We start from the raw sequence: 27,655 nt of genomic DNA on the forward strand, positions 1-27,655 counted from the left end.
CGGTAAGACTATGGAAAATATTTAATATCGGTTTTAATTTCATCGAAATTGAATAAGGCCCGGGAGTACAGTGAACTGAATTTTGAATAATTTATGAAACAATTACCTGATTCTCTTGTTCTCTCTAGCGCTGTAGGACCTGGAGCAGAGCATCCGACATCGTTACAAGCTTGCATTTTTATTTCATAGAGAGCATATTCTTCCAAGCTGATTATTATATGAGAATTAGCGGTATGGTCTTCTATGGTGGAACTATGAGCAAATCCGGTTCTCATTTCAGTATAAGTGATATTATAACCTCTGGGATTCCCAAACCATTCGATTTGTTGCAAAGGCTGAAATCACCATTATGTATGAACGTGAACGTGAATTTAGGTATCACCTGTCATATTTACTACTGATCATATGAACTGTGGAAATTATCATGATTTTGAAGCTTAAAATTAATACTTACTATCCATCTGACTCGCAATTCTGTGGCACTCATCGCTCTTACAGTAACATTCTTTGGCGGATGTGCAGGAGGGGCCTGGATCGTCTGAAACTCCTTGGTAGCTTCTGATGGATTTGAACGACCAACAACATTATTAGCGATCAGTCTCAATCTGTACAAGGTGAATGGTACGAGTCCTGTTACCGTTATGGTAGTCGCATCGGGATCATTAATTTCATATACGATAAACCAGGTGGCGTTCCTTGCAGTTTGCGCTTCCACCGTCCATTTAGTGATAGACGAGTTACCATCGAATCCAGGAGTAAATTGCAAAACGACAGAAAAGGCTTCAATATTGGACAATGCTAACTTGGAGGGTGGATGCGGCAATACAGGTTCTACTCCAGATTGTATTATAGCTATCTTGGGTGGACCAGGACCGACGTCGGTCCATGCGGTGACGTCGAATCGATAATGAGTCGTCGCTCGCAAATCCGTAATTTTGGTACTATGAGTATTCGCCGTGAAGTTTTTCACCCGGATCGTTTGTGGTTCGTCTTTGATCATATACGTCAGCTGGTACCGGGTTAAGATACCATTTATTCTCTTTGGAGGTTTCCACAGAACTTTTACAGCTCTATCGCTGATTTCGTCAAACTGAAGGTTGGATACTTCATCGGGAACTATAACAAGAATTCAACGTTTAAAAATCACCAAGTTTGGTTATAATTAGAGATCTGGAATGATGTCTCTCAGAAAAGCTTTCCAAGAAAAGTAAAATGCACGTGAGGAAATAGAGTGAGATAATAATAATAATAATAATTATAAGTCTTTATTCATCACAATAAGGAGTACAAATTAAATAAAATTCAAAGAAATGATGAATAGGCGGAGTTCCGCTATTATAGCTACTTTTAAACCCACCCTCGATTGGTATGTATTTTTATAATTTTTTTATACTATTCGGGTATGCGAGAAATTTCCAAAATCTTTTTGCATATGTCGTGCTATCACTGCCGTGTAAGAAACATGTCTTTCAACCTTTTTTTGAAGTTTCTCATTGAACTTTCTTTAAAGTCTTTAGAGATGGTGTTATACAACTTTGCCGCATTGTAGGAGAAACTTCGAGTAAACATTGCTATGGAATGTCTAGGAATGAGCAAAGTATGTCTATTACGAGAAGTGCCACTGTGTGATAGTGCAACCAGTCTTTCACGTAATAGTAAGGCCCATATCCCAAAACAAGAATTCTATGCGTGAAACTAAGCAAATTGATTGCTCTTAGATATTTGAGTGAAAGCCAGCCAGAATCTCGAAAGGACGGACTTATGTGATCATACTTTCGAATACCGTACGAAAATCTGACACAACTATTTTGTATACGCTGGAATCCCATTACATCTAATTGTTGTAAGGTGGGTCCGTAGATACAATCGCAGTTAGCTAATCCTGAAAAAATAAGTGTTTCACAGAGACTCAACTTCAGACTTTTTGATAAAAGGTGCCTACTTGGATACAGTTGTCTCAATACATTGAATGACGTTTAACAAAGATGACTTACATACTTCGTGAATCTCAAGTCTGTATCTAACCACAATCCCAGATTTTTACATTCATTTACAAAAGAAATTATGTTATTGTTGACACGGATCGACAATGACTCCCACACAATATTTCTTTTACTTTTGGGACCAAATAACATTACCTGGGATTTCTTTGGATTGATAGTAAGATTTTTTGCACAGGATACATCGTAAAGAGTTTCAAGGTTTCTGTTACTATTTTCATTAGCGAGTATATCTTTGAAGCTGAATGAATTATACAATTGAGTATCATCGGCGTAGTGATGTATTTTACCAAAACTTAGAAATTCATGAAAGTCACTAATATAAATTGCAAAAATGGGAGGTCCCAGGACTGGATCTTGCGGTAAACCAAATTATTTTGATATTATTATTGATTGGTTACCATCAAGTTAAGTTGACTGGGTCCCTTCGGAGAGATAGCTATTCATAAGTGACACTGCATTATGGGTAAAACCAAAGCACTCAAGTTTTATGGACAATAAAGAAGAATCCAAGGTATCGAATGCTTTACTGTAATCAAGCAATAAGAGAGATGTGAAATTTCCTTCATCAAGTTATTTGAATATGTCGTCAGTGACGAGACTTAGAGCCGTAGTAGTGCTATATAGAGAGCGAAATCCAGACTGAACGGAGATAATAAGATTTTTTCGTTTAACATAATCTGTGATCTGTTCTTTAATGATCATTTCAAAGGCTTTTCAGATGGCAGGAAGAACACTTATAGGTCTAATATCAGAGAACTCTGAGGGATGAGTTGCAGAATTACCTATCTTGGTTTCTAATGAGAAAATATTTCACATAATGTAATTGATAGAAATAATGGGAATTGTTTCCTCAGGAAAAAATCATGGGTACTTTAAAGATGGTATATACATCACTTTCGATGAAATAAATACTGAATCAATATTGAAACTGATTATCAAATATGTTTAATGGATATGTTGATTCAGTTAATAGATTTACCGTAGGTATAAACGCTTTCAGCAAAAAATTGTGAATTGTTTTCTTCATGAAACAGAAAAGCTTTTATTAGGGCATATTATTATTATACTTTTTTGGTGTAGAACTGTTCTATGTCAAGAAAGGATATAAACACTTGTATGCATTCTAAATTTCAACCTGTTTCAATATCATCAAAAATCTAATTCCGAAACACTTAGTTAAAAAAGTTACTATACTACATCCAGATAAAATAACCCCTGCAACATAATCCGATGTACAAAAACTTCAAAATCGTGCAATGAGAATCACTTTGAGATGTAACAGATATACACCAATATCATTGATGTTGGGAACATTACAATGGCTGTCAATAGAAAATAGACTCATTTATTTAACTATGAGTTATATCTTCAAAATGTTGCATAATCTTCTTCCATCATATTTTCACAAATATATAACTATCAATACGCAAGTTCACCAGCATGATACGAGAAGTAAACATAACTTACATGTGACTAGGCAAACAAAAGCTTACAATATTAAAACCTTGGTGTTCAAGGGATTCATTGCTTACAACAGGTTGCCAGATGATATAAAGAAATCAGAAACTCTGCAACAGTTTAAAATAAAAATGATAAACCATTTACAGCAAAAGTAAAATCGTTGTATTGTATATCTATCAGGATTAATAATTTTTAGTATCAATACGAGTATTAATATATGTATCTTCTTACGGGATATGAGTGTATAGTGGGTAGTGGGATAGCATAACTTATTGGTTTCCTATGTATGTTTGTATATGATTATTGTGGTATTTGGCTGTAGGTGAATGGTATCAATATATGTATTTTCTTTCGGGCTATAAGTGTATATTGGGATAGCATTCTTATTGGTTCATATGTAGGATTGTATATGATTATTATGGTATTTGGCTGTACTTGAATGGTTTTCTTTTAGCAAAACAATGGAAAATATAACTCGAAATGTAAATACCTAGTGTGTACGTTTAAATTTGAAACAAAACAAATATATTAATACTATCGAAGGAGCTGCTAATTACTATATATAAGATTATACTTTGTGAATGTAGATTAGGATTACCTATTTCAATAAAGATTATTATTATTATTATTTAATATTAGTCACTCAACTATAGGTTATATTCTTCATAAAACCGTTTCATATTTCATACAAAATTTCTACTCTGCCGTTTATATTAATTCTCCCTCAGTAATTTTCGTTTATTCTCAATGCAATCTTGTTTACTTCAATAATGTCAACAAATTTGAAATTTTGACAAAGGAATATATCTAAGTAATATTATTGTGGAATATGTTCACTGAACAGGACTTTTCTACATGTATGAACATACCCTTGTGTACCAAAAGGTACACAAGTCATATTTTCACTCCTCTTTAATGAAAGAGAATCTGCGGCGACCATTTATTGTGACCTAACCAAGGCCTTCGATTGTATAGACCACATGCTAATTCTTCACAAGCTAGAAGTTTACGGATTTAGAGGATCTGCATTAGGTACTTTGGTTTGAGACGTACCTTTCTCATCGGCGGCAGAATATTCTATTAGATGGAATTTCATCAGAGGAAAGTTTCATTGACAGTGGGGTTCCACAAGGTTCCGTTTTGGGACCGGTGTTGTTTCTCATTTATGTCAATGACTTAGTCCATGTTGATATAAGTGGTAAATTCACGTTTCGCTGACGACACCACTATCCTCTGGCATAGCAATACTGACTCCAATTTACTGGATCAAATCATCGTCAACATACATAAGAAGGGTAATAGAGTGGTGTGATTCCAATCTTTTATCATTCAACATCGACAAAACAAATGTGGTCACATTTAGATGTAACACAGGGGAAGTACACTTGGAAAATGTGAAAATTTGGAGAAAAACAAATTTTTAGTGCTCTTCATTGATGAAAATCTAAAATTTGATTCCCATGTCGACTACTCATGTAAAAGACTAGCAGCAGGATGTCATGCACTGAGAGTTGTTGCAAGAGAGTAAGACACTATCATCACAAGATCAGTTTATTTTGCACAAATTGAGTCCTATTTACGTTATGGAATTTGTTTCTGGGGAAATTGTGCACAATTTCGTTTCAATATGGTATTCTCTCTACAAAAAAGATCCGTCAGATATTTATGCAAGGCTAGCTACAGGGATTCATGCCGCTCATTATATGTGAAGCAAAAAATTCTGACCTTAGTATGTCTTTTTATTTTGGAAACAGTGTGTCTTATCCACAAAAAATATAAAAATCAATTTAATACTACCTCAACTCATAGTACACGTCAGTCTTACTTCATTTCCCTTCCAACACCTACTCTAGCCCTTACACAAAATTCTATTATTTTCAATAGCAAGAAGTTATTTAACCACCTTCCCATTAATTCAAGGCGAATATATAATAGAAAGAAATGAAGTAAAAGAATTCCTTGTTGGGAGGCCCTATTATAGTGTAGAGGAATTCTACCAAGGCTCTATCGAGTAATTGACATGTAGCTTTGTGTAAACAAGTTATTGAAATCAACACAAAATGGCTATCAATGTTCATTACGTAGCATTATATATTTACATTCACTCAATATTCATATATTCATGTACTTATATTTGTATCTGTTCAGCTGGGCTTAATATTGTTCTGTCCATATACTCTGCTCTTACCTCTAAGCATTATTTTATAGTTTATATTTGTTAATTCTCCTATATACATGTTTTACTTTACTAGACTTTGCCAATAAGATGTTCAGATCTTGGGTAATAAAGCATATTTTGATTTGATTTGGTATTGTGAAGAGAAACACACGGTTTGTAAACTGTTCAGTTTACATTTCACAATAAAGTGTTACTTGAATACGTTATAGATTTTTGTGGAGAAAATTCAAACAAGGGCCTATCCAGGTTCATCTCTGATAAGAAGACTGTGTTGTATCTACAGTCCCGAAGTATTGATATATACTTTCAAATAAAATCCTCTCCATAACTTTTTCGAATTTATGTCTATCGGAAATGTTTTCTTCGATAGTTTTGTTACGTATATGCCGTAAAGTGTGAGTTTTCTTCTGTAATACAATAATTCGTAATATATATCTATGAAGAGTTCTCAAGCTGTCAAATTCAGCATCTAGTAATACATACTCAATAACAACACTTACCATCTTCCTTTGTTTTTACTTGATGATAATCGCTCATTTCGCCATCTCCTGGGTCGGTAAAACAAACGACCGTGATATTATACTCCGTGAATTTTTGTAAATGAGTCATGACTGCCGTTTGTTCAGCATAGGGATCCAACAAATTTGGATGCACCGTCATCATGCTGGCCTCAAGATGACCCCTAGTGGGATGCCACTGCCAAGCCTGTATTTTATAGCCCTGATTGATCCCGTTGATTTTTTGTGGATCGGGAGGAATCCACCAAATCTGAATAGAGGTGGAATTCAACGGTTCGACTTTCCGAATGATGGGTGGGGATTCAGGAACGCCTTCTTTCGTTTTAATTTTGGCTCCATCTGTGAACACCCCTACGCCTTTATTGTTGTAAGCCGCGATCTGCACGATGTAGTCTTTCCATGTGATGAGATCTGTTATTAGATAATTTCGTTGAGCCTGAAAATTGAGTGAGAAAGTAGGTGAATTAAATCATTGAACAGAGTTATCCTTTGTTAGAACTTTTTCCTACCTCGTTTGTTATATTTCTGATCGTCCAAGGGCTTTCGTTGTAACCATATAACCGATATCGGATAATATAACCTAAAATTTGACCGTTCCGATGTTCCTCTAGAGGAGGCTGCCACTGTGTTATGATTTCGGATGAACTTCTGGCTGATCCAACAAATCCCACAGGTGGTCCAGAGGGAGCTACAAAGTATTCGGTAAACATTAACATAGGGTAATGAGTTCGATAATGTTTAAGCAATATGTATCGGTGAATGTTTTGTTGTCTTACAGTGAATATAGCCAACATTCTACATTTTGAAATACAATTGTCTTCTAACGATATCAGTACCGATTTGAAACCAAAAAAGTTGAGAAAGAGTCTGACAGTAATACGGTTACTTCCAATTCTGAATTTCATCTTTCATCTATTCAGGTTTTCAAAAGTATTGATGTCATTTAAATTTTCACCAATTGATTCAAACATTGTGAAACAGAGGTTTTGTGCTAGTTCGTTTATTTTTATTTTTTTAGACGATGATCACAACTTCCAATTTACCATTATTAAAAGCAGGATTGTTTCAAATGTATATTCAAGCCATATTCAATGAAAAACTGGAGAAAATTGCATTGCTTCAAAACTTTAATCAACATGCTTGGTAAGTATCATTTCATATGCGACTAAAATGTAAACTCACTGAAAAAGTGAAAAAAAAAAAATAGTAAACATTCTTATGAATAAATAAAAGGGACAGAAACATGTCATGCAATATATAAATTTCAACATACATCCCACCTTTAAAGATAAATTTATATGAGCTGCCTGTATGATGGAAAAAAATTAAAACAATTGACTGATTTACTGAAGCATGACAGATATGAAGATGAAAGTGAAGTGAAAATAAAATATTTTCCGTTTCTCACTTGATGAGTTTCATCTGGAATTATTACTTGTTTACTGCTTGTACAAACATACAGTGCCCTTATAGAGGTTGGAATCAATTCGATTGTTACCAAATGTATCATGTTCTTATCTATATAATTATTATATGCGAGCTCTTTCGATAGCAGCCTGTGCTATCATTTTCATGGCTCAAACTGAACATTTTATCTTCTTGTTTGTTCTTTTATACGGTTAGAACGTCTTAGTGCAGGTATTTGTTCTCTCCTTTCACCTGGATGTCTCTTTAAATTTGGCTGTAATATCCTTTGTTTTGGTATTTCCATAGGTTCGTTGTTTCTAGGAATGTGTATTGTGATGTGTAGTATATTGAATGTTAGGTTTTGCTGTGTATTGATTTGTATTTGTTCCTCGATAAGTGAATTTTGACTTTTGAATTTATGAATGTTTAGGTTTTCCTTCATTGACTTGTTTTATAAGTTTGATATTTTCTAGTGGGGAAAAGTTATGTTTGTTTTGTATGGCGTGTGTTGCGAAGTTTGATTTATATGTTAGTGGGTTTATGTATGTTTTTTTGTGCTCGTCGTACCTTTGGATCAGTTTTTTCTTGGTTCTATATCGGCAGTCTAACCGCAAAAAAGAACAAACAAGAAGATAAAACGTTCAGTTTAAGTTTATTATATCTGAGTATATTATCCAAGTATATTATATCTGAGGGAAGGAGACAAAATTGAAATTGATGATATTTTTTGCGAAAAATAAAAATTCACCATTTAAATGAAATGAATAAAAACACTTTTGTCTAAATACCACTGGTGGAGTTCATTTATACGACCGGTTTCGGGTTTGACCCCATTATCAAGTATAAAACTGAAATATGAATTTTGCAAGAACAGGTATTTGAGAGACAGGATGCCAACTTAAAATACCACCCTGAAAATTCTAGGGGTTGTTAAACTCATAAATTCAAGAGAGGAGACCTACATAAATCAAGTTGCTCGTTTAGGGGTATAGATTCATTTTTCCCCCTTCATTACACATAAAATATGTAGGATTTTGAGGTTTTCTTCATTTATCTTGTGGTTTGATTTTTGAAGATGTTAGTACATTGCAGATTTTTTGTCCAAACAGATGTGTTCACGCAGTCTTATTTCAAAATTTCTACCGGTTTGGCCTGTATATACTGCAAAACATTCGCTACACTTAATTCTATATATACCTGATTTTTTTATTCTATCCCGTTTGGGTTTTGCATTAAACAGGGTTCTACCCAAATTATTATCACTTGAGAAAGCTGTTGAAATTTTGTATTTAGAGAAATTTAGATAAACAAAAGTGTTTTTATTAATTTCATTTAAGTGATCATTAATTACCATAAAGTAAACAAGTCATCAATCACACATAAAAAATTCACCATATTTTTTGAACAGAGTAGGATATTATGTAGTCTGTATTTTTCGGGAAGTAAATATATATATCCATCTATTCAGTCTAAAAGTGAACCACTACAATTTAATAATTGAATAATGAAAGCTGCCTATTCAACATCCTTCATACATCTTCATTAGGTTCGGCCTAGGGAAACCCCACAATCAAAGAAAAGAAGTGGAAAATTCAGAAAGCTAGAAGACTTTAAGAAGGTCAGTGGAGTTCATTTATACGACCGGTTTCGGGTTTGACCCCATTATCAAGTATAAAACTGAAATATGAATTTTGCAAGAACAGGTATTTGAGAGACAGGATGCCAACTTAAAATACCACCCTGAAAATTCTAGGGGTTGTTAAACTCATAAATTCAAGAGAGGAGACCTACATAAATCAAGTTGCTCGTTTAGGGGTATAGATTCATTTTTCCCCCTTCATTACACATAAAATATGTAGGATTTTGAGGTTTTCTTCATTTATCTTGTGGTTTGATTTTTGAAGATGTTAGTACATTGCAGATTTTTTGTCCAAACAGATGTGTTCACGCAGTCTTATTTCAAAATTTCTACCGGTTTGGCCTGTATATACTGCAAAACATTCGCTACACTTAATTCTATATATACCTGATTTTTTTATTCTATCCCGTTTGGGTTTTGCATTAAACAGGGTTCTACCCAAATTATTATCACTTGAGAAAGCTGTTGAAATTTTGTATTTAGAGAAATTTAGATAAACAAAAGTGTTTTTATTAATTTCATTTAAGTGATCATTAATTACCATAAAGTAAACAAGTCATCAATCACACATAAAAAATTCACCATATTTTTTGAACAGAGTAGGATATTATGTAGTCTGTATTTTTCGGGAAATAAATATATATATCCATCTATTCAGTCTAAAAGTGAACCACTACAATTTAATAATTGAATAATGAAAGCTGCCTATTCAACATCCTTCATACATCTTCATTAGGTTCGGCCTAGGGAAACCCCACAATCAAAGAAAAGAAGTGGAAAATTCAGAAAGCTAGAAGACTTTAAGAAGGTCAGTGTCATACATTGATATTTTTTTCTTAATTCCTCTTGATTGTGACAAAAACTGGTATAATATTTACAGTATTTACCGAACAAACAACTGAAATTGCATTCATTTAAACCTTTACACGAGCACTGTATATGTATGAAAATCCATATTTTTCCAATATTCATTAACTTACCTATGTAGTTAGAGTTATCGAGAAAACAAACTGATCTATAAAATAGTTTACTTCATGAACTATAGTCTATTTTTCAATGAGCCTTTTTCCTGAAGTACGAAAAATCACTCACTAGCAGCGCTAGTAGTTCGATAGGGACAAACACTGCCTAATCTACAATTGAAAAATAATGTTTTTAACATTATTTTGCTCCTAGAGCAAAACAAAAATGTGCAACTGTAAAGAATAACAATGTAACATTAAAACGTTGGCTTGCATTCCGTAATTTAAAAGGAACTGGAAAAAAAAATTAGTTAATAGACAGGTTAGTATACAGACTCTAGTAAAAGAGTAGCGGTAGATTCAAACTCTAATAAAAGAAATTTAAAATAATTATGAATTTCGGATTTATTTCCGAGTGAAATATGAATCAAATATAGATGGTAAGAAAATAAATTTAATCAAATACAATAAATGAATATAATTTAATAAACGATTGAGGTTATATCTCATTCTAATCAATGGTAATTAACTATGAAAAATTTACCATTTATTTCATGTTTAGAGCATACATATGAATATATATTTATTTTTTGCACTGTTAAATCCACTCTCGTCGAAGCATGTATCCATTTCTTACACCTAACCTCATTAATATGAGGTTTTATAAATGGCATAAAAATACGTTTTCTTCTGGATATCGATTATCTGACGTACAACTCGCAAAACAGCAATGCTTTGTTGGCATTATACTAGCACAAAATAATTTTTTTATATCAGAATTATATTTTTGAATAATCAATTAATATTACGTAAATAACACTGTTTTACATGTGAATAGTTTATGTTTGTCTCTACTACTCGTGCTGCCTCTCATGACACGTTCGCTGTATTATTCTCAGGAAAAAGGCTTATTATAGCTGAATGAATTTCGTTTTTGACATGGAAAATTCCCAATTGATAACTTGAAGCCTTTTCACTACACAAGTTAGATACTTTCAAGAAACCCCTCGACTGTTCACAAAAAATATCTATAAGAACAAATGATTTTCAGTAGATAGACAATATTCCAGTGAATCAAATCTCATGAATATGCATTATTAACAAATTAAACATAGAGACATTTCGATTTTATCGACCATTACCATGTATAAACCGTAAGAAACTCACCTTCTTGTGGCAACATAACCTGATTGCTAGGATCAGAAGCAGGTCCTTCACCTACGCTGTTAACGGCGCTCACCCTGAACTGGTAAGCCGCTGCTGCCTTGAGGTTAGTCAGCAAAACCCATCGTTGCTCCATGGAAACGTTACTCAATTCTGTCACCCAGTTCAATAGCGGATCGGGTATTGGACCTGCAATAGGCGGGACTTTGCAACACAAAATAATACTGCTTGATAGTAAGGCTTGGTAGGTTTGAAAAAATTTGGGGAGATGAGCATGCTTGCGTAACTTCAATCAAGTTGAAATTTGGATGTCATTCGTAAAACAAATCATAAGGTGAAATGATTGGACCCATTAGTTTTGCGTCAACTATTTTTAGGTTATTTCAAAAGTTTTGTCCGTTTTAATGTCATGTGTTTTTGTATCTCTTTATCTCAATGAATATTTATTTTACTTTGTTGTGGTAGATACTGATCAATAGTGAATTTTATACTCTCTACATTAGTCTTTCTCAAAATGGGCGACAACGCCCCCTTGTGGTCGCCGGAGGCCTATAGGGGGGGCAGTAAAGGGCACAGAGAAGATTGAGGGAGTTGAAACGGTTTAGGGAGGCGATGGCTAATTTAAAAATGTTTTTTGCTTTTAACACAAACTTTACCGCTCCTTTACGCTTAACGCGCGTTTCCTTGTGTAACGCCATCTAGGGGATTAGACAGTAACTATTTCCTGTCTGATACTTGTCAAACGGTACAATAGATGGCGGTAAGCTTCAATGCGAAGCGCGAAGTTTCTAGTCTCCACTCTCGAAAGTACTAGGCCCGCCCACTGCTTCATATAAAGGCGCGTGCGCCATCCAGCCAGTAATGTCGTTCGACGATATAACGAAAACAAGTGAATTTAGTTAGCGACTAGCTAGGTAAAGTGCTGTACGTGCGGTGGTGAATACTATGAGTGGTGTCATTAGCAAGTTTTTAATACTCGATTCTTTACTTCGGCATTTTTGAAAACAAAATTATGTCGGAAGCAAAAAATAAACGGCAGTATAGCGCGGAATATATAAAATATGGATTTATTGAAAATCCCCCAAATCCATCTTCATCTGTGTGCCTTCTTTGTCAAAAAACATTTTCGAATGAAGAGATGAAACCCTCGAGGCTACAAGATCATTTGAATAAAATGCATTCAGATAAAAAAGACAAAAGTGTAACTTATTTTCAAGAACTGGAAAAGAAACACTCAGCTCAGCCAACTGTGTCAAAACTTTTTTCAGCGGCCTAAGCAAGACGACGACGGACTCTGAACTTCCTACAATATCTCCTTGCTATTTGCTCAAACAGGTAAACCTCATTTAAACCTAATTTTACCGGCAATAAAAGAAGTAATAACTACTGTGCTCCATAAACCAGCAGCAGAATGGCTGAAAACATTGAAGAGTCATTATGCAATCACCTGAAGATTTCTAAATTCTCAATTAAGTTAGATGATATATGATGGAATCGGCCGATACTTGATGAAAATCCATAACTAACGTATTCCAAAAACACTTTATTGTGAGATTTTCACTAAATTGTTTTACAAAAACGCAACACGTGTCATCTGGCGTGTTGAAAGACACGCCATGAAGCCATTGTATGGCGAAACACGTGTTGCGTTTTTGTAAAACAATTTAGTGAAAATCTCACAATAAAGTGTTTTTGGGATACCTAAGTTAGATGAGTCCACTTCACCAAGTAAAAAAATTTGGGGGCGCTAGAAAATAATTAATTCTCGATGTGGGCGGTAGACAAAATAAGTTTGAGAACCTCTGATACATTCATGCTGTTAATTTTTTTTATGTTTTCAGCTTATTACTATATGATGTTGCTGAAGTATGTTTCTGCAGAACAACTAGTAAAGAGTGGAAATAAAAGGAAATCAGTGATTATTGTAATAAAAATAGAGTAGCACTAAATACTGCTAAGACCTATCATATTCGATTCTTAACAAAAAATATGAATTCTGATAATGGTCATCTAATTAACAGTCAATGAAAAATCGATAGAAAGCAAAGAGAGTATGAAGTTCTTAGGTGTTGTGCTTGATAGGAAACTTTCATGGAAAAACCATGTCACTACTTTATGTTCAAAACTCAGCACAATCACTTACATCATTAGGAATCTGAGGGATACAGAATCAGCTGAAGTACTGAAAATTCTTTATTACGGATTGGCACAGTCAGCTATGCAATATGGGATAATATGGGGATCCTCAACTCACATACTAGGGTGTTTTTGTTCCCAAAAAAAAATCATCAGAGCTATGAATAAAACTCACCCTTCAGAATCTTGTAAGCCACTATTCCAAAATTTTAAAATACTAACGCCACCCTGTCTCTACCCGATATTTTTTATAAAGGACAAGGAAAAAACATTTTTAAAGAATGACCAAATATATCCAGATGATACAAGGGAATATTCATCTACCCTTTTCAAGCCTTCTTTCTCATTGGTCAAAATTCCCCAAAATATGTTGGTGTGAGATGTTTCAATAAGATGAAAAATTCAATAGATATGAGCGGTAGCAAGTAATAGACTCATAAAAACGGACAAAACTTCTGAAACAACTTAAATTATAGTAACCAAACATACCGGAGAAAAATGCTTAATTTTATGTCTACTCGTTTATTTTTTTTTTTGACGATTTCTATACATGTAAAAATGTCGAACAGAAACGAAAGTATTATTATTACTACTATTTCTGGTTTATGAAGCGTATGGTCTCTACGTTATACACCAAGAGCAGATTGATAGGTGCAACAGGTTGCTGTTGCTTTTTACAAATATATGCTGCATGTTCATAGAAAATCAGGTAACAAATCTTTGAATGAACTGTTGAAATGTTTTATTGGTGAATGTTCTCCAAAATGAGAAAAAAACTTTAGGAAATATCAAAATGATAAGTACCTACTCTCAAACTTCGAGATTCATCAAGAACAATATACGATACAATAAACAAAGCATTGAACAACAAAGCATTAAACAAATATCAACAATAACGTTCAAAAAATTCATTGATAACTTAGAGACAGAGGCCGAGGAGAATTTTTACTTTTTTGATGTGTACTCTACCTACAATATTTTAATTTTCTTGTATAATCACATAATGTATAATCATATAATTTTGTATTCAGTCATTGTAAAATAGGGGTTTCCCGTTTATACTGAATAAATAAATAAAAAAAAATGTCCCAAGACATTGAAGACATTAATGTATGATAATTTCTTAAACAGTTTATATTATTAAATTTGAAAGATTTCTTCAATTTTCCAAAATCTTATGATCTTGTAGAATATAGAAGAGTGCGCTGATCAGACAATAAATATTTTGAGATACCTGCCAGTTTGCTACAGCAGGAAGATTGGTATATATTCAGATTGAATGACATGTGAAAATATGTGCATTCCTCATATTGACTAGTAATACGGCAGTAAATCTCCATTCCCTGAACATTAGGAAAATTATTCTCGGACCCAAGGATCACTTATATCATAATATGAGTAGAGTGATTATTGTTTGAAGAAGCTGACATGCCTTTCGAACAGGCCGTAGCTCCAGGAAAATGAGTAGCAACTCATTTTGAGGTTGAAAATTATTAATAAAAACATTAAGCAGTGAAATATTTTCAAAAGGGTTTTTGGAGGTTGCCTCTACTGTTTTGTCATTTTTATTTGTATATTTGGCTACGTTCTGTCGAGCTGTAACTAATAATGTCCCACACCATTTCTTTTTCGAACAAATAAAAAAGTCCTCACTACATGCCCATGCAGTTAAACAATGTTTTTGTGTTACAGGAAAGTTAGACTGAAGAAACTAGTTAGTTGCAGAAAAGATTTTGAACAGAAGGATTATTACTGGAAAAGAAATGGTGGATAGATGTGTTGATACAGTTAGATGTGGAGTATGTATAATAAATAAGCAAAATGAATGAAAGTTGTTAGTGCGTGTATTTGATTTGTTATGTAGATGTTGATGTGAATATTGAAGAATGAATACTTTCACCAATAAGCGCCCTAGGTTGTTATGCATGTGTTATTAATTCAAAGTATCAATTAAATTATACCATTACTGTATTGTATACAATCAGTATTACTGGTCATACTGTTAATAACAATTTATCTAAGTAACATAAATGAATGATTACTCAGTCTTTGTGGAAGAAACGTTCATACCTATCAAATTCAAAAGGTATTCAAAAAGTATTATTTATATCACTATCTCTATCTACGCTGAAATGAAATTTTATAAAAATCTTCCGAAAAACATATAAGATATTGTCGTTGCTAACAGATTTCTGAAATCTGTAAAAAAATTCTTATGTAATCTAGAGCCCTACAATACTGATGAATATTTTCTGGCCTGTGGAAATTAATGAAACAAATTTTATTCAAAATTGCGCTATATATTTATAGAAATTATCTCTACTTTCAGTAATCATGCGCAATATGACGCACATTTTAATATGTTTGTAATCATGTTTGAAACTTGAAGTAATTCATTTTGAATGCTTCATTTTTAGATTTATATGTACACATATTTGATATCTTTAAAATTTTCCTTCTGACGCATTTCTCAGACAAAAATTTTCTGCCACTCCTGTGAATGATTATAAAATACTCTGTTGAAATAAATGTATCTATCTATCTATCTATCTATAAATACGACATCATGATATGAATAATTTTGATTTGTGCATTATTTTCTGCAACATAGTGACGGTGAAAATAGAATAAAAAATTTGTTCATAACATTTGGAATACTGAGTATATGCTCAAGAATCCTAGAAACCACAAAAATACTTCAAATTATTGAATTACAAGTTATACTGTCCATCAGTATTGGGTATATATTTTGATAAAATGAGTACATTACTTGATTCCCCGGAATATCAACCCACCGTTAGGGACCCAACAACATATATTGAGAAGAAAACCAAGACCCTTATCAACAACTCCAATCTCCCTACCGAAACTAAGAAAGCTCTCATCCTCCGACAAAAATCCTCACGTACCCTCCGCATATACAGTCTCCCAAAAATACACAAACCCAATGTTCTTCTTCGCCCCATTGTCAGTACTTTCGGTTCTCCAACATAAAACCTTGCTAAATACCTTGCGAATACTCTCCAACCCCTTGCAGAACAGTCCTCATCATTCGTACAAAATTTATTTCACTTCATTGAAATCCTCAAAAACCTCAACATCCAATAGACTGACATCCTTGTGAGTTTGGACGTAGTGTCTTTATTCACTAATATTCCCATATCAGACACATTGAACTTTCTCGAAACGAAACACCAAATTTCCAAAGGCACCCTCAACCTCATCTGTCACTGTATATCCAGCACATACTTCCTCTTCCAAGATACTTTCTACGAACAAGTAAAAGGCGCCCCCATGAGTTCTCCTCTTTCACCAGTCCTTGCAAACCTTTTCATGGAAGACTTCGAAACCGAGGCTATTGACAGGTTCCACCACAAACCCTCTTGCTGGTTCAGATACGTAGATGACGTTTTATATGACCCCACGGCTCCAAACTCTCCATAATTTCCTTTGTCACCTCAACGACCTCCACCCAAATATAAAATTCACAATGGAAATTGAAACCAATAACTCCCTTCCATTCATGTCCTCATCAGAAAATCCAATAACTCTTTCACCCACACGGTCTACAGGAAACCAACACACACAAACTCCCACCAACTCCGTCTTGAATTCTCTCATCCATAGATCTATCAACCACAGACCATCAAATTGACAGATCCATCCGTTGCAACAAACTTCTTCGCCCAGTCCCAAAGATCCAAAAGACAATAACGTTCCCATAAAGCTTTCCTTTCCTACATTGAAGGTGTAACTGACAAAATTGGCCGAATTTTAAAAAACAGGACATAAAAACGATATTCACCGCCAACAATCAAATTTCCACAATCCTCCGTTCTCCCAAGGACAAAATTGTCAATGAACCCCATGCTACGATTGCGATAGAACAAATGTAGGCCAGACCAACAGACGTGTGACAAGTAGAGTAAACGAATATCAAATTGCTGCTCGAAAGTCAGACCCATCCTCAGCCCTGTCCAAACATCATCAACAGGACACAACATAGACTTTGCGAACACGAAGCCCATCGCCACAGCGAAAACCGAAAGCAGTTCGGATACTTTTGGGGCACACCTCGTATAAATATACATTTCTTATACATGCATCAATACCAATTTAACAAAAAAAATCTAAAGTCAATGATTTTGTGGATTATCTTTATTTATTGTCACATGCTGAGAATGTTGTGTTTCGTAATGAAGAATAATGATGTGAAGGTTATGAATTGTGTTATGGAATGTTCCGTGTGATATAACAAATGAAGCTAGATCAAGCAAACCAGTGTGATATTACTAGCCACCCATTTATTCAATGGAATTAATGAATATTAACAAATTAAGAACGAAATAGTTGATAGAACGGTACATAACACAAAAACAATGTTTAAAAATTAACAAGTGTACTAAGATGCACTCACCCAATTCGGGAATCTCTCTTTTTTGTATAATATATTTTTTTATAGGACTATTTCCATCAAACCCCGGCGTCCAGCTGACGTTGACAGCTCTCTGTTGTCCAGTGTCCAATCTCTCAGCTTTCACGTTGGTAGGAGAAAAGGGTAGTTCGATGACTGATAGTTTTGATGACCTGGTTTCATTGCCTCCTGGAGACTGAACCGAACAAGTATAGTGTCCGACATCAGAAGCTCTCACCGCTTCGATTTCTAAAGTACCATCACTCAGAATCCGAATCCTCTGACTTCCTCTTGGATTTATCATCCTTGAAAAATACTGTATTTCAATCCATCCCAGAAAAGTATCTCATTAAGAAAAAAATTAAGAAAATCAATGGCCCCAGTATTGAACCTCGTGCTACCCCAACATCAACTATTTTATTTTACATCATGATTCTAACATAGAGCCTCACACTATTGATGAGGACAAATTGAAAATGTTCAAGATGAAAATACCAAATTAATTTTTTTCAGATATCTACCAAAAAACAAGACTAATTCACTAACTCCAAAAAGTGTACAATTTAGAAACAAAATTACAATTATTTCGATTATTAAAAAATCCAAATTTGAAAACATAAAAAAATTGGTGTAAGGGTTTATTGAAAGTTTTATCAAAAAGTTGTTATTTGTTTTCACTTAAATTTGTTATTATATCAGTAACTTTTTTTGTTTGGAAGTTTTATATGAAATGAATAAAATGGAATTGAAAATTAACTTTTTTCTAGTGTCATATAATCGAGAGAATATTCAGAAAAGACATTTGAAGATACTCTCTATGGAAAAAAAAACATTAGCTTGAATCAAGTTGAGGTCTATTCTCACCATGTTAAATAAAGAGCCCTCACGACTTCCAAAACAAAAATAAGGTGATATTCAATAAATAGTTATGGCTTTGATGGTTAGAACTTCTATGAACGGCTCAAGGACCAACTAATCAAAATTATGAAAACTTTTTCAGCCAATATATAGATTGGTTACGAAAGAATTTACGAAAAAGAGTTGAGTTTCTTAAACCTTTCTTTTCTAGATCTTTAATGAAAATACTTACTGCTTGTCACGAAACCAGTCCAGCTGGTAAGGTACAGCTGGATCAGAAGATATTTTACATTGCAGTGTAGCTGTTTGCCCCAAAAGAACCCTTGTATCCACAGGTGGTTGAATTATTTGTGTACGAACTAGAAAAAATTATTAAATTCATAAGAATGAGTTGAATGTGATTACAAGAGAAATTTTCTTATAATAATTCATCAAAATTAGGGTGGCAATTGTAAAATACTAGTATTAAAAAAGTACCTGTGAAAATTTTATAACTTTCAATATCCACTGCACAGTATTGAACGAAATATATTAAAACAAATAATAGAAACATCAAGATAAATAAAAATGAAGGAATTTGAAAAAAAATTCATTTGAATTAAGTATGTACTTTTTTAAAATAAAAAGGAAATAAAGAAAACTAAAGTAAACAAATGTTTGAATTTACTGGCTTTCTTCTTCTTTTTTATAAAAATAAGGGTCTCAATGTAACCAATGATAGTCAGTCCCTAGGGGTGAATAATATATTCAGCATACATCGCTTTATAAATTATGCCAATAGATGGCGGATTTTCCATGAGTTATCATAAATTTTCAGAGATCAATGATCGCTGTGAATACTGTGAATGAATATGAATTTCCTATAAATATACCTAACAATTTTGATAACTCTCAAACTTGAATATGAATTACTGATATACCCTAGAGTTGCCAGATTGAGACTGAAGAAAATTTCAACTCAATAAAATTGAGTATTTTATAGAGGATGAAACTTATGAAAAATTTAGTTAGTTTTTTCGAAATTGATTGATTCAGAAATAAATTTTAAATGCAGTTGTTGAATAGATGAATGTCAATTTATTTTAGCAGACACTTATAACACTGCACAAATGCAAAAACAATCCATACAACGAATTAGAAGCAGACTAGTCTCGAGGGTGGATGAAATATTGTTAATATTGTTAGTAACCCAGAATCAATACTGACCCAACACTTGCAAATGAGCCGATCCTCGTACTTCCCCGGCTTCGTTCGATCGAAGGCAAGTGTACTGACCCGCATCAGATTCTTTGACTGAGGCTATAAGTAGGTCCCCGGTGTCCAAAATCTGCACCCTGCTCGAAGTTTCTACTTCTTTCTCACCTGGAAATTTAGTAGCAAAATGCACAAGTTCCATGCGGGGTGACACATTTTAAACGTAACACATATGCCAAGCTTGCTTGCTTTTTGTGATTTAGATCGCTAATCTTACCGTTATGTATCCACGTGGTGTTTGGGAGCGGCGCCCCAACCGCCCTACAGCTCAGAGTGGCGTCATTTCCATCAAGTACTGTCATGTTCGAGGGTCCATATTCCATTACAGGTTGCGCAGCTGAAAATTCGTTGAAGGTATGTAAAGAAATTTGAATGTATAAAGAGGGGCATGCAAAATGAAATATGTACACAATGAACACTTTCACAGAAAACCTAATAGATAACGCAAACACATTTTTCTCAACACATTCTGAAAAAAAAAGTAACAAACTACACATTTTGTCACATCAATGATGGAACGGAACAAAATTCATTCTTTGAACTGAATAGGTGAAATAATTTTGGTATATCGAATGCCTTTTGGATTGTAAAACGAACCTTCAACTTTGCACAGAATTATGAATCATTCAAATTCCAACGAATTCTTGATACCACTTTTCTCAGAATCTGACATGTGTGAACATTTTTTGAAGAAAACGTGACCTTTATTTTGAAAGTGTACAATTTGATATAAAATTCATACCCGAAACTCCACCCCCACCCTAGTATTTTCTACAATGGTATGGAGGGCAACTGATGTTCAGTTGGAAGGTCTTTTATCTCTCCATTACATCTGTAAGATCTAAAAACTGATTCATTTGTTACCGATAACTTCGATGTTGAACCTTCCATTCGAGAACATTTAATGAAAATCCAACTGCACGGCATAGAAATCATAATGATCAACTACTATTCGAACTATTTATGTTCAAGGCCGTTAAAATGAAACTGCTGATCCAATTACTTCAGCTATTTCGAGCAAGCTGAAAAATGCCAAGTATGTCTAGAGAAACTTAAAATCTGATAAGGGCACTGAATTTCATAATTCCACATTCTCATCCTTGATGAGAGAGAAGCATTTCAAACATTATTTCCTTTTTATTACAAAAAAGGCTGCAATTGCGGAACGAGTTATCAGAACATTGAAGAGCTGGCTTTAGAGGCCGTTTTCACTTCAAGGCATTTGTAAGTGCTTGATTCTTCTATCACCAGTTGATATAACTACAAAGTTCATCGTACTATCGGTATGAAGCCAATAGAGGTAACCCCACGAAATTGGCAGACTATGCAGAACTTGAGAAGGTAATTCAAAATCGGTGATATGAGCCGAATCAGCATATTCGCTAAATATTATACAGCAAATTTTACAACTGAACTTTTCAATGCCAAACATGTTTACATAAAGAGCATTTATGCGCTAGAAGTTATGAATGGCCAGCCAACCAAGAAAAGGAACAGGTTTCAAATAAACTTATATTTTGTTTGTAGCCGATGTATCAAGCCATACTTTTTAATTTGTGGTTATCGATTGAAAATGATATTTTAGATTTTATATAATTAGAATAATTATTAGATTATTTGAATAATCAGTTTTGACCGATAGAAAATCTAGGAAACTTCATTTCGGCTTTTGCAGTGTTTCATCTATAAGTATTTTTTTTGTTATCAGAGGGGACAAGTAATGTGCATTCTGGAGGGTGGCATAGATGTATCTCTAACTAAAAAAGCCATCTAGCCTGAATTTATTCTGTTCCTGAAGTGATTCTGAACTGCTTGGTGCAAATGATCTACTAGGTAATTATTAGTAGATGAGCAAGCTTGGTCCTAGCCCACTTCAAGGTCGGGCGTCGTTGGTAAGTGTGAAAACTCCATTTCGGATTTTACAGTGTTTAATCTATTAATATTGTTTTGTTACTAGAGGGGGCAAGTAATGCGCATTCTGGAGGGGGGAAGAGATGTATCTGTAACTAAAAAAGTCATCTAGCCTGAATGTATTCTGTTCCTAAAGTGATTCTGAACTGCTTGGTGCAAATGACCTACTAGGTAATTATTGATGAAAAAACAATTGTTATGAAACTTCAATCAACACACAAAAAATAATATTGTTCATTTGATAAATCGAAAAAGTAAAACTGAATTATACTCAAACCAATTCTTTCAGAAAGACATACATTTCAAAAATTCAATCTCTAGTTTCTCAGTCAAAATCCACTAACAAAATAATTTGCAAAATGGTGCCAACAAAACTAACACAACTACGGGTGCAAAAGGTGTAATAACATAACATTCCAAAAATTTTTCGTAAACCCTTACATTGCGCAATATAAATAAAGCTTTTTTTTCCATGCCGTTCCCCCGAACTTCTCAATCTCACGATTTTAGCTGCTAAACTCCGAACTTTTCTGTGCTCTGCATATTAATAAAAGGGTGTTTCGGTTAGGGATGAAATTGTTATGTAATATAATCCATCCACCTCTTCTTCCGCTACAGAGGGAACGTATCACATTATATATAACTTTGTATACAAAAAGTCGGGTACAAAGAAGTTTGATTCGAACAAAAACAGTTCGGTAATTCGATTTTCAACTTTGTACTTTACGCCATGATAAAACAGGCACGGTTGTTTTATTTGATTGCCTTCAGAAACAAGAACAAGAGATATTTTAAAATAATACAATCGAGGTAGTGATTTTGATTTTTCCATACATTGTGGGAACATATGATGGTTTGAAAACAAACTGAAATTATTTACATATGATATTTGTTTCATGGAGAAACACAGCCACTGCAGTAAAATCCTTTAAAGCCCTAAGGGCGTTACCAGTGAGAAGGAATAGGAATATATCTATTGGATTTGAATCGTAGATTCTATTCATTTGGAAAAACTGTCTCGCTTATTTTCTCCATAGAAAAGAGTCCTTGAAAACTGTACTTAAAGGTGTGATAAGATATATTTCGAAGCAATGAGAAACTATATTTCAATACATAAAAGTACCTGCAGTAGAGAGGCATATTCCCAACCATTCTCTGACGAACTAGGTTGCTTGTACTTGTGATGCACTGTTTGGAACCTTTAGTGTAGTAATGAATATTACTGAAGTTTCATCCCAACACCAAACCGTTGTTTTTAACACCTCGACACGTGCTTCAATCACCAAGTGATCATCTTCAAGAGAAAGATTAAACTCCTCTTGAAGATGATCACTTGGTGATTAAAACACGCGTCGAGGTGTTGAAAAATAACGGTTTGGTGTTAGGATCAATCTCCAGTAATAGTAATAGCAGATTAAGGGAATGCGTAAGAGCATAACTATAGCTATAGTTTGAGCAATACTCCAAAAAAGATCTCATTGAAAGTTTATGAAGCACCCGCAGTTTTAGAGCTGTCAACAAGTTTCTATAAAGTTGTATTCCTGTAACGTAATTATGCCAAGACATATTTGTAATGTCTAGTGAACTAATTTTATAAACCCTTCCGGTAGGTACTACGTTGTTTTTATTACTACAGAAAACATATTCATACTTTTTATATCTTAAAGGCAACAGTATTGTGCTGGGCATTGATATATGAACTTGAGTGTGAATAAAGTGTGTAATTGGGAGTTGAGTTCTGTTTGATTACCCTTTCTGAACACTACAATATTAATATCCAATTTGACATCAAATCACCAAAAAATTGATCGACGTAGCTAGCCATGACATTAGTATGTCAGGTCCTCCAACATTTGGAGAGAGAGGCTAGATGGACTGCATACAGACTTGTGCACATTTGGCAATTACACAAATCAATTTAATGCGGAGCGTAACAGAATGTTGGTTGACACTGGAAGTCACAGCATTCTGGAAATGACCTCTGACTTTATGCCTCCAACTGTCAACTACGAACTGCCTTATAAACTACTGGATCCTCCGGGTGAAGGAAATATTAAGAGCAGATAGTTGTTGGATCAAAAACACCTTCCGGTTCTGGTGGAGATGTTTTCAGTCGTAGACCCAGGACAGAGATATCAAACTGCCTAGGAACCTATGCGACTGTATTTCAAGCGGAAATTTACGCTATTGAATTGTGTGTGGAGAGATTGGGAGAATCCAACCTCACACACAAGTCAATAAAAATATTCTCGGACAGTCAAGCGGCGTTGGAAGCTCTTGGGTCCTACCGAGCAACATCTAAATTGGTACCAAATTGCCAAAAACGACTCTCCTCGATAGGAAGACTCAACAGATTATCTCTGGTCTGGAATCCTGGTCATACCGGCCTGGAAGGCAATGAGGGTGCCGACTACCTTGCAAAGGAGGATGCTGCAAGCAGCTTCATCGGACCAGAACCTGTCATTGGCATCGCTTTAGGCTTTGCCAAACAAAGATTGAACACCTGGATGGCAAGAAGATTTATGGACTTCTGGAAGAATCTTCCAGGATTGGCTCACTCTAAGGCTTTCATTCACCCATCGAAGCTTGATACCAAACAGTTGTTGGACTACAGCAGGGATGAACTACGATGTCTAACAGGCCTTTTGTCATTTGAATCATCATATGCAGAGGCTCGGACTGTCGGAAGACAGTGTGTCGTCGCCTCTGTTTGGAAAATGATGAAACAGCAGAGAACATACTTTGTGTCTGCCTCGCTGGGCAGCCCTAACCTAACCTAACCTTCAACATTCCTCCTTAGAGAAAAATGATGGGTGGGTTTTAGTGGTATGAAATTCTCACCGGAAACCGATTTTTCCAGATATCTATTAATTAATGAAAACTCTTTTTGACGCTGAAGATGTATATTGGCCAATAGATACTTGATAATAGATGATAGAGTCGTTGACTATTTGTAAGGAACATTCTTTGAGAAGGCCAAATAAGAGCCACGAACAAAAACGATCCGACAAATTGCAACATCGACATTTAATTTGTGAACGATCATGCAAGAGGTACACGGTCAAAGGTCTTGTTAACATGAAGCGCAACATGCCGAGAGTATCCGTGTTTCTAGCTGACATTGTTCGAATGTTGAAGCATTCCAGATATTCCATAATGGGTTTAGTAACAGCTTACTCCATAAGTTTCGGTGCCACTGATAGTAATGCAACTGGTGCTTGGTTATTTAGAACATTTGTGTTGCCCTTTTCGAGTACAGGTTGAACAGTCTTCCAACAAAAAGAAAAAAAAACTTTTCGTAAGACAAGTTGAAGATCCTACAGATTCCACGTGCAAGATCATCGACGAATTTTTAAAGTAGGATAATATGTGCTTCATTAGGACGAGAAACTTCGTTTATCTTGAGCTGTTGCAAATGAAATTAACTATTGACTATTGTATACATCATTAGAGTAAATGGTAATCTGTGAATGAACAAAAGCATCGTCGTAGACCTTAAATATTCGTACAATTATTGCAATTTCCAAAAAATGCCTCTTTTCATTGTATCACTTGAAATTTAAGAGATATTTTGAGAGAGTAGAATTTTTTTTTTTCAGTTATATTTTTCTCTATTAGGTATTATTCAAAAATTCAATCTATTCACAAAATGGACTATTTTTTGTTCAAATTATGAATACTTTGACCCATTACTTGATGAAAATTATTAACTTTATACTGGTGATCAGTAACCGATGATTCTACTGTGTAGCGAAACGCGTTTTGAATAAAATTTATCGTGAGAATTCTATAATTAATATCACGGATAATTTTCGTTGTAATGAGGTTTCATATTTCTGTAGGTTTTACTGATGGGTAAATATACAAAAATTCAGATGTTTTATATGATCGTTTTTTTTTTATCGCGATATACAGTGAGTTTCAGAAAGTTTTGCACCATATGAGAAACTTTTTTATTATTCATTTGTCTGAAAAATTTATTCCTGATGAAAATTGGTGTATTGCGTGAAATTTGGATTTGAGTTGTCGAAATTCTAAATTTCCGAACGGTGTAAAATATATAAGAATAAAATTTTCTGACAAATGGATAATGAAAAAGTTTCTCATATGGTACATACTTTGAAACTCATTGTAGTTTTTAAGGCTGCTGCGTTGAATTTTTCAACAACTCAAAAAATCTTCATAATACAAGAGTACCTTTCGAGCCGACTAAGAGCAAAATTAACTTCGTAACATTTTACACTAACATTCTTTCTTGAGTGGAAGATTTCGCATATGTATACCCGACTTTTTGTGACAAAACATAATGTGATACCTACTTTCAAAATTTCAAAAAAAATAATACTCACTTTTAACCTTCAGCCAAGTTGACAACGAGCTTTCTCCAGCTTCATTTCTTGCAAAGCACTGGTACATTCCATTATCGCTAATCAATAGTTTTTTAATCAACAGCGAATTGTCCTCTTGTAACACATACCTGCCAAAAGCAATCTCTATCAAAAACATGCATGAAAACATTGTCATATTACCATGATTTATTTCTGTCAAAATCGACTTGAATTATACAGGGTCCTGCAACAGTGGCGCGGTGTTCCATATTTCTATATAGGAAGCAGATAGGAATCTAATTTTCTAAAGTATTACCTTATTGCTCGAGCTCGACAAAATAAAAATATTGGCGGTCACACAGGGTGTTCGATTTTTTCTGGGCGGATCCCAACTGTGTCTTTTTAAATGGCAACCTATATTTTTTATCGCTTTTTCGGTTTCTTCATAGAAAATAAAATAAACTTTATGTATATCTGCACTTCGAAAATATTGATGGTTTTCGAGATATCTAGCATGACAGGTTTTTTTTCCAATATTCGTCACTCAGGATATTTGAAATTATAAAGTGGTGCCAAGTCCAGTTGAAATTTTTTTTTGGTCGAATATTCTACATTGGTAACTCTCTCAAACGATATATCTGAAATCGACCTGTGACATACAGGGTATGAAAAACCGCTTGCCAAATATTGTAAATGAAAATTTGCAAAATCTTCCTTATATTGAATGGAACACCCTGTATATTATTGATCCATAAGAAGCGCCAATGAAACCTCTACAAATTTCATTAAGTATTCCCTATGGCTAAGTTCAATAGTTTTTCTTAAATGAGCATTTCTTTCGAAAAATGGTCATTTTTTCAAAGTGAAATCCATTTGACGACTGATAAGAATATACAAAAAATACCCTTTCCTTAAAATATCGCCCATTCCTAAAATTACCTGTTGCTAGATAAACAAGTTGCGAATTACACCACAAAATGGACGTTCTTGAATAGTTACAATAATTTCAAAAATCTCGGAATTTGTGCCATATTCTTTCGGTCTAAAACAACCTTTCAGCGAATGAAATATTTATTGGAAATCAAGTAGTCTGGCAAATGACAGAACAAAATATTTGGCTGCAAATGAATATTGAAATTTTTAGTCAATCGTGAAGTTGAACTGTCGGTATAATTTCATCAGAATGTTGTTATCAAAAAGTGATTTGATTGATATGATTTTCATATTAGGTGAATCAGACAGGAATTGTTTATTGGCAAGTAGAATTTATTCTCAACGGTATCCAGATAGAAGGCATCCAGATGAAAGATCTTTCCGAAAGGTCTTGGGACGATTCGTTGAAACTGGATCTATTAATTATTCCAAACATGAGCGCATCAAGCCAGCTACTAATGAAGATAATGAATTGCAAGTTCTTCTTG

At 34.2% G+C, this 27,655-nt stretch overlaps 1 protein-coding gene across 5 annotated transcripts in view; it reads right to left on the minus strand.

The window, feature by feature from the left end:
- The window catches only part of sdk (sidekick cell adhesion molecule), a 556,813-nt gene that overhangs the window by 23,955 nt on the left and 505,203 nt on the right, over window positions 1-27,655 (minus strand). For 2 of the 5 annotated variants that reach the window (XM_074173755.1, XM_074173764.1), the window contains 10 exons: window positions 26,256-26,383; window positions 20,213-20,332; window positions 19,948-20,103; window positions 18,974-19,100; window positions 17,887-18,188; window positions 11,337-11,537; window positions 6,671-6,849; window positions 6,144-6,597; window positions 455-1,116; window positions 107-335 (listed from right to left, as the gene is read on the minus strand). In XM_074173755.1, the coding sequence (XP_074029856.1) occupies window positions 107-335; window positions 455-1,116; window positions 6,144-6,597; window positions 6,671-6,849; window positions 11,337-11,537; window positions 17,887-18,188; window positions 18,974-19,100; window positions 19,948-20,103; window positions 20,213-20,332; window positions 26,256-26,383 (2,558 nt within the window). The remainder of the gene's footprint in view (window positions 1-106; window positions 336-454; window positions 1,117-6,143; window positions 6,598-6,670; window positions 6,850-11,336; window positions 11,538-17,886; window positions 18,189-18,973; window positions 19,101-19,947; window positions 20,104-20,212; window positions 20,333-26,255; window positions 26,384-27,655) is intronic. The other 3 variants (XM_074173757.1, XM_074173770.1, XM_074173767.1) reach the window with 3 other exon arrangements.

This window comes from Leptinotarsa decemlineata, unplaced genomic scaffold (genome assembly GCF_025532065.1).
Source record: "Leptinotarsa decemlineata unplaced genomic scaffold, Ldec_3_MD MMD2_P_RNA_scaffold_12, whole genome shotgun sequence".
Lineage (NCBI taxonomy): Eukaryota > Metazoa > Arthropoda > Insecta > Coleoptera > Chrysomelidae > Leptinotarsa > Leptinotarsa decemlineata.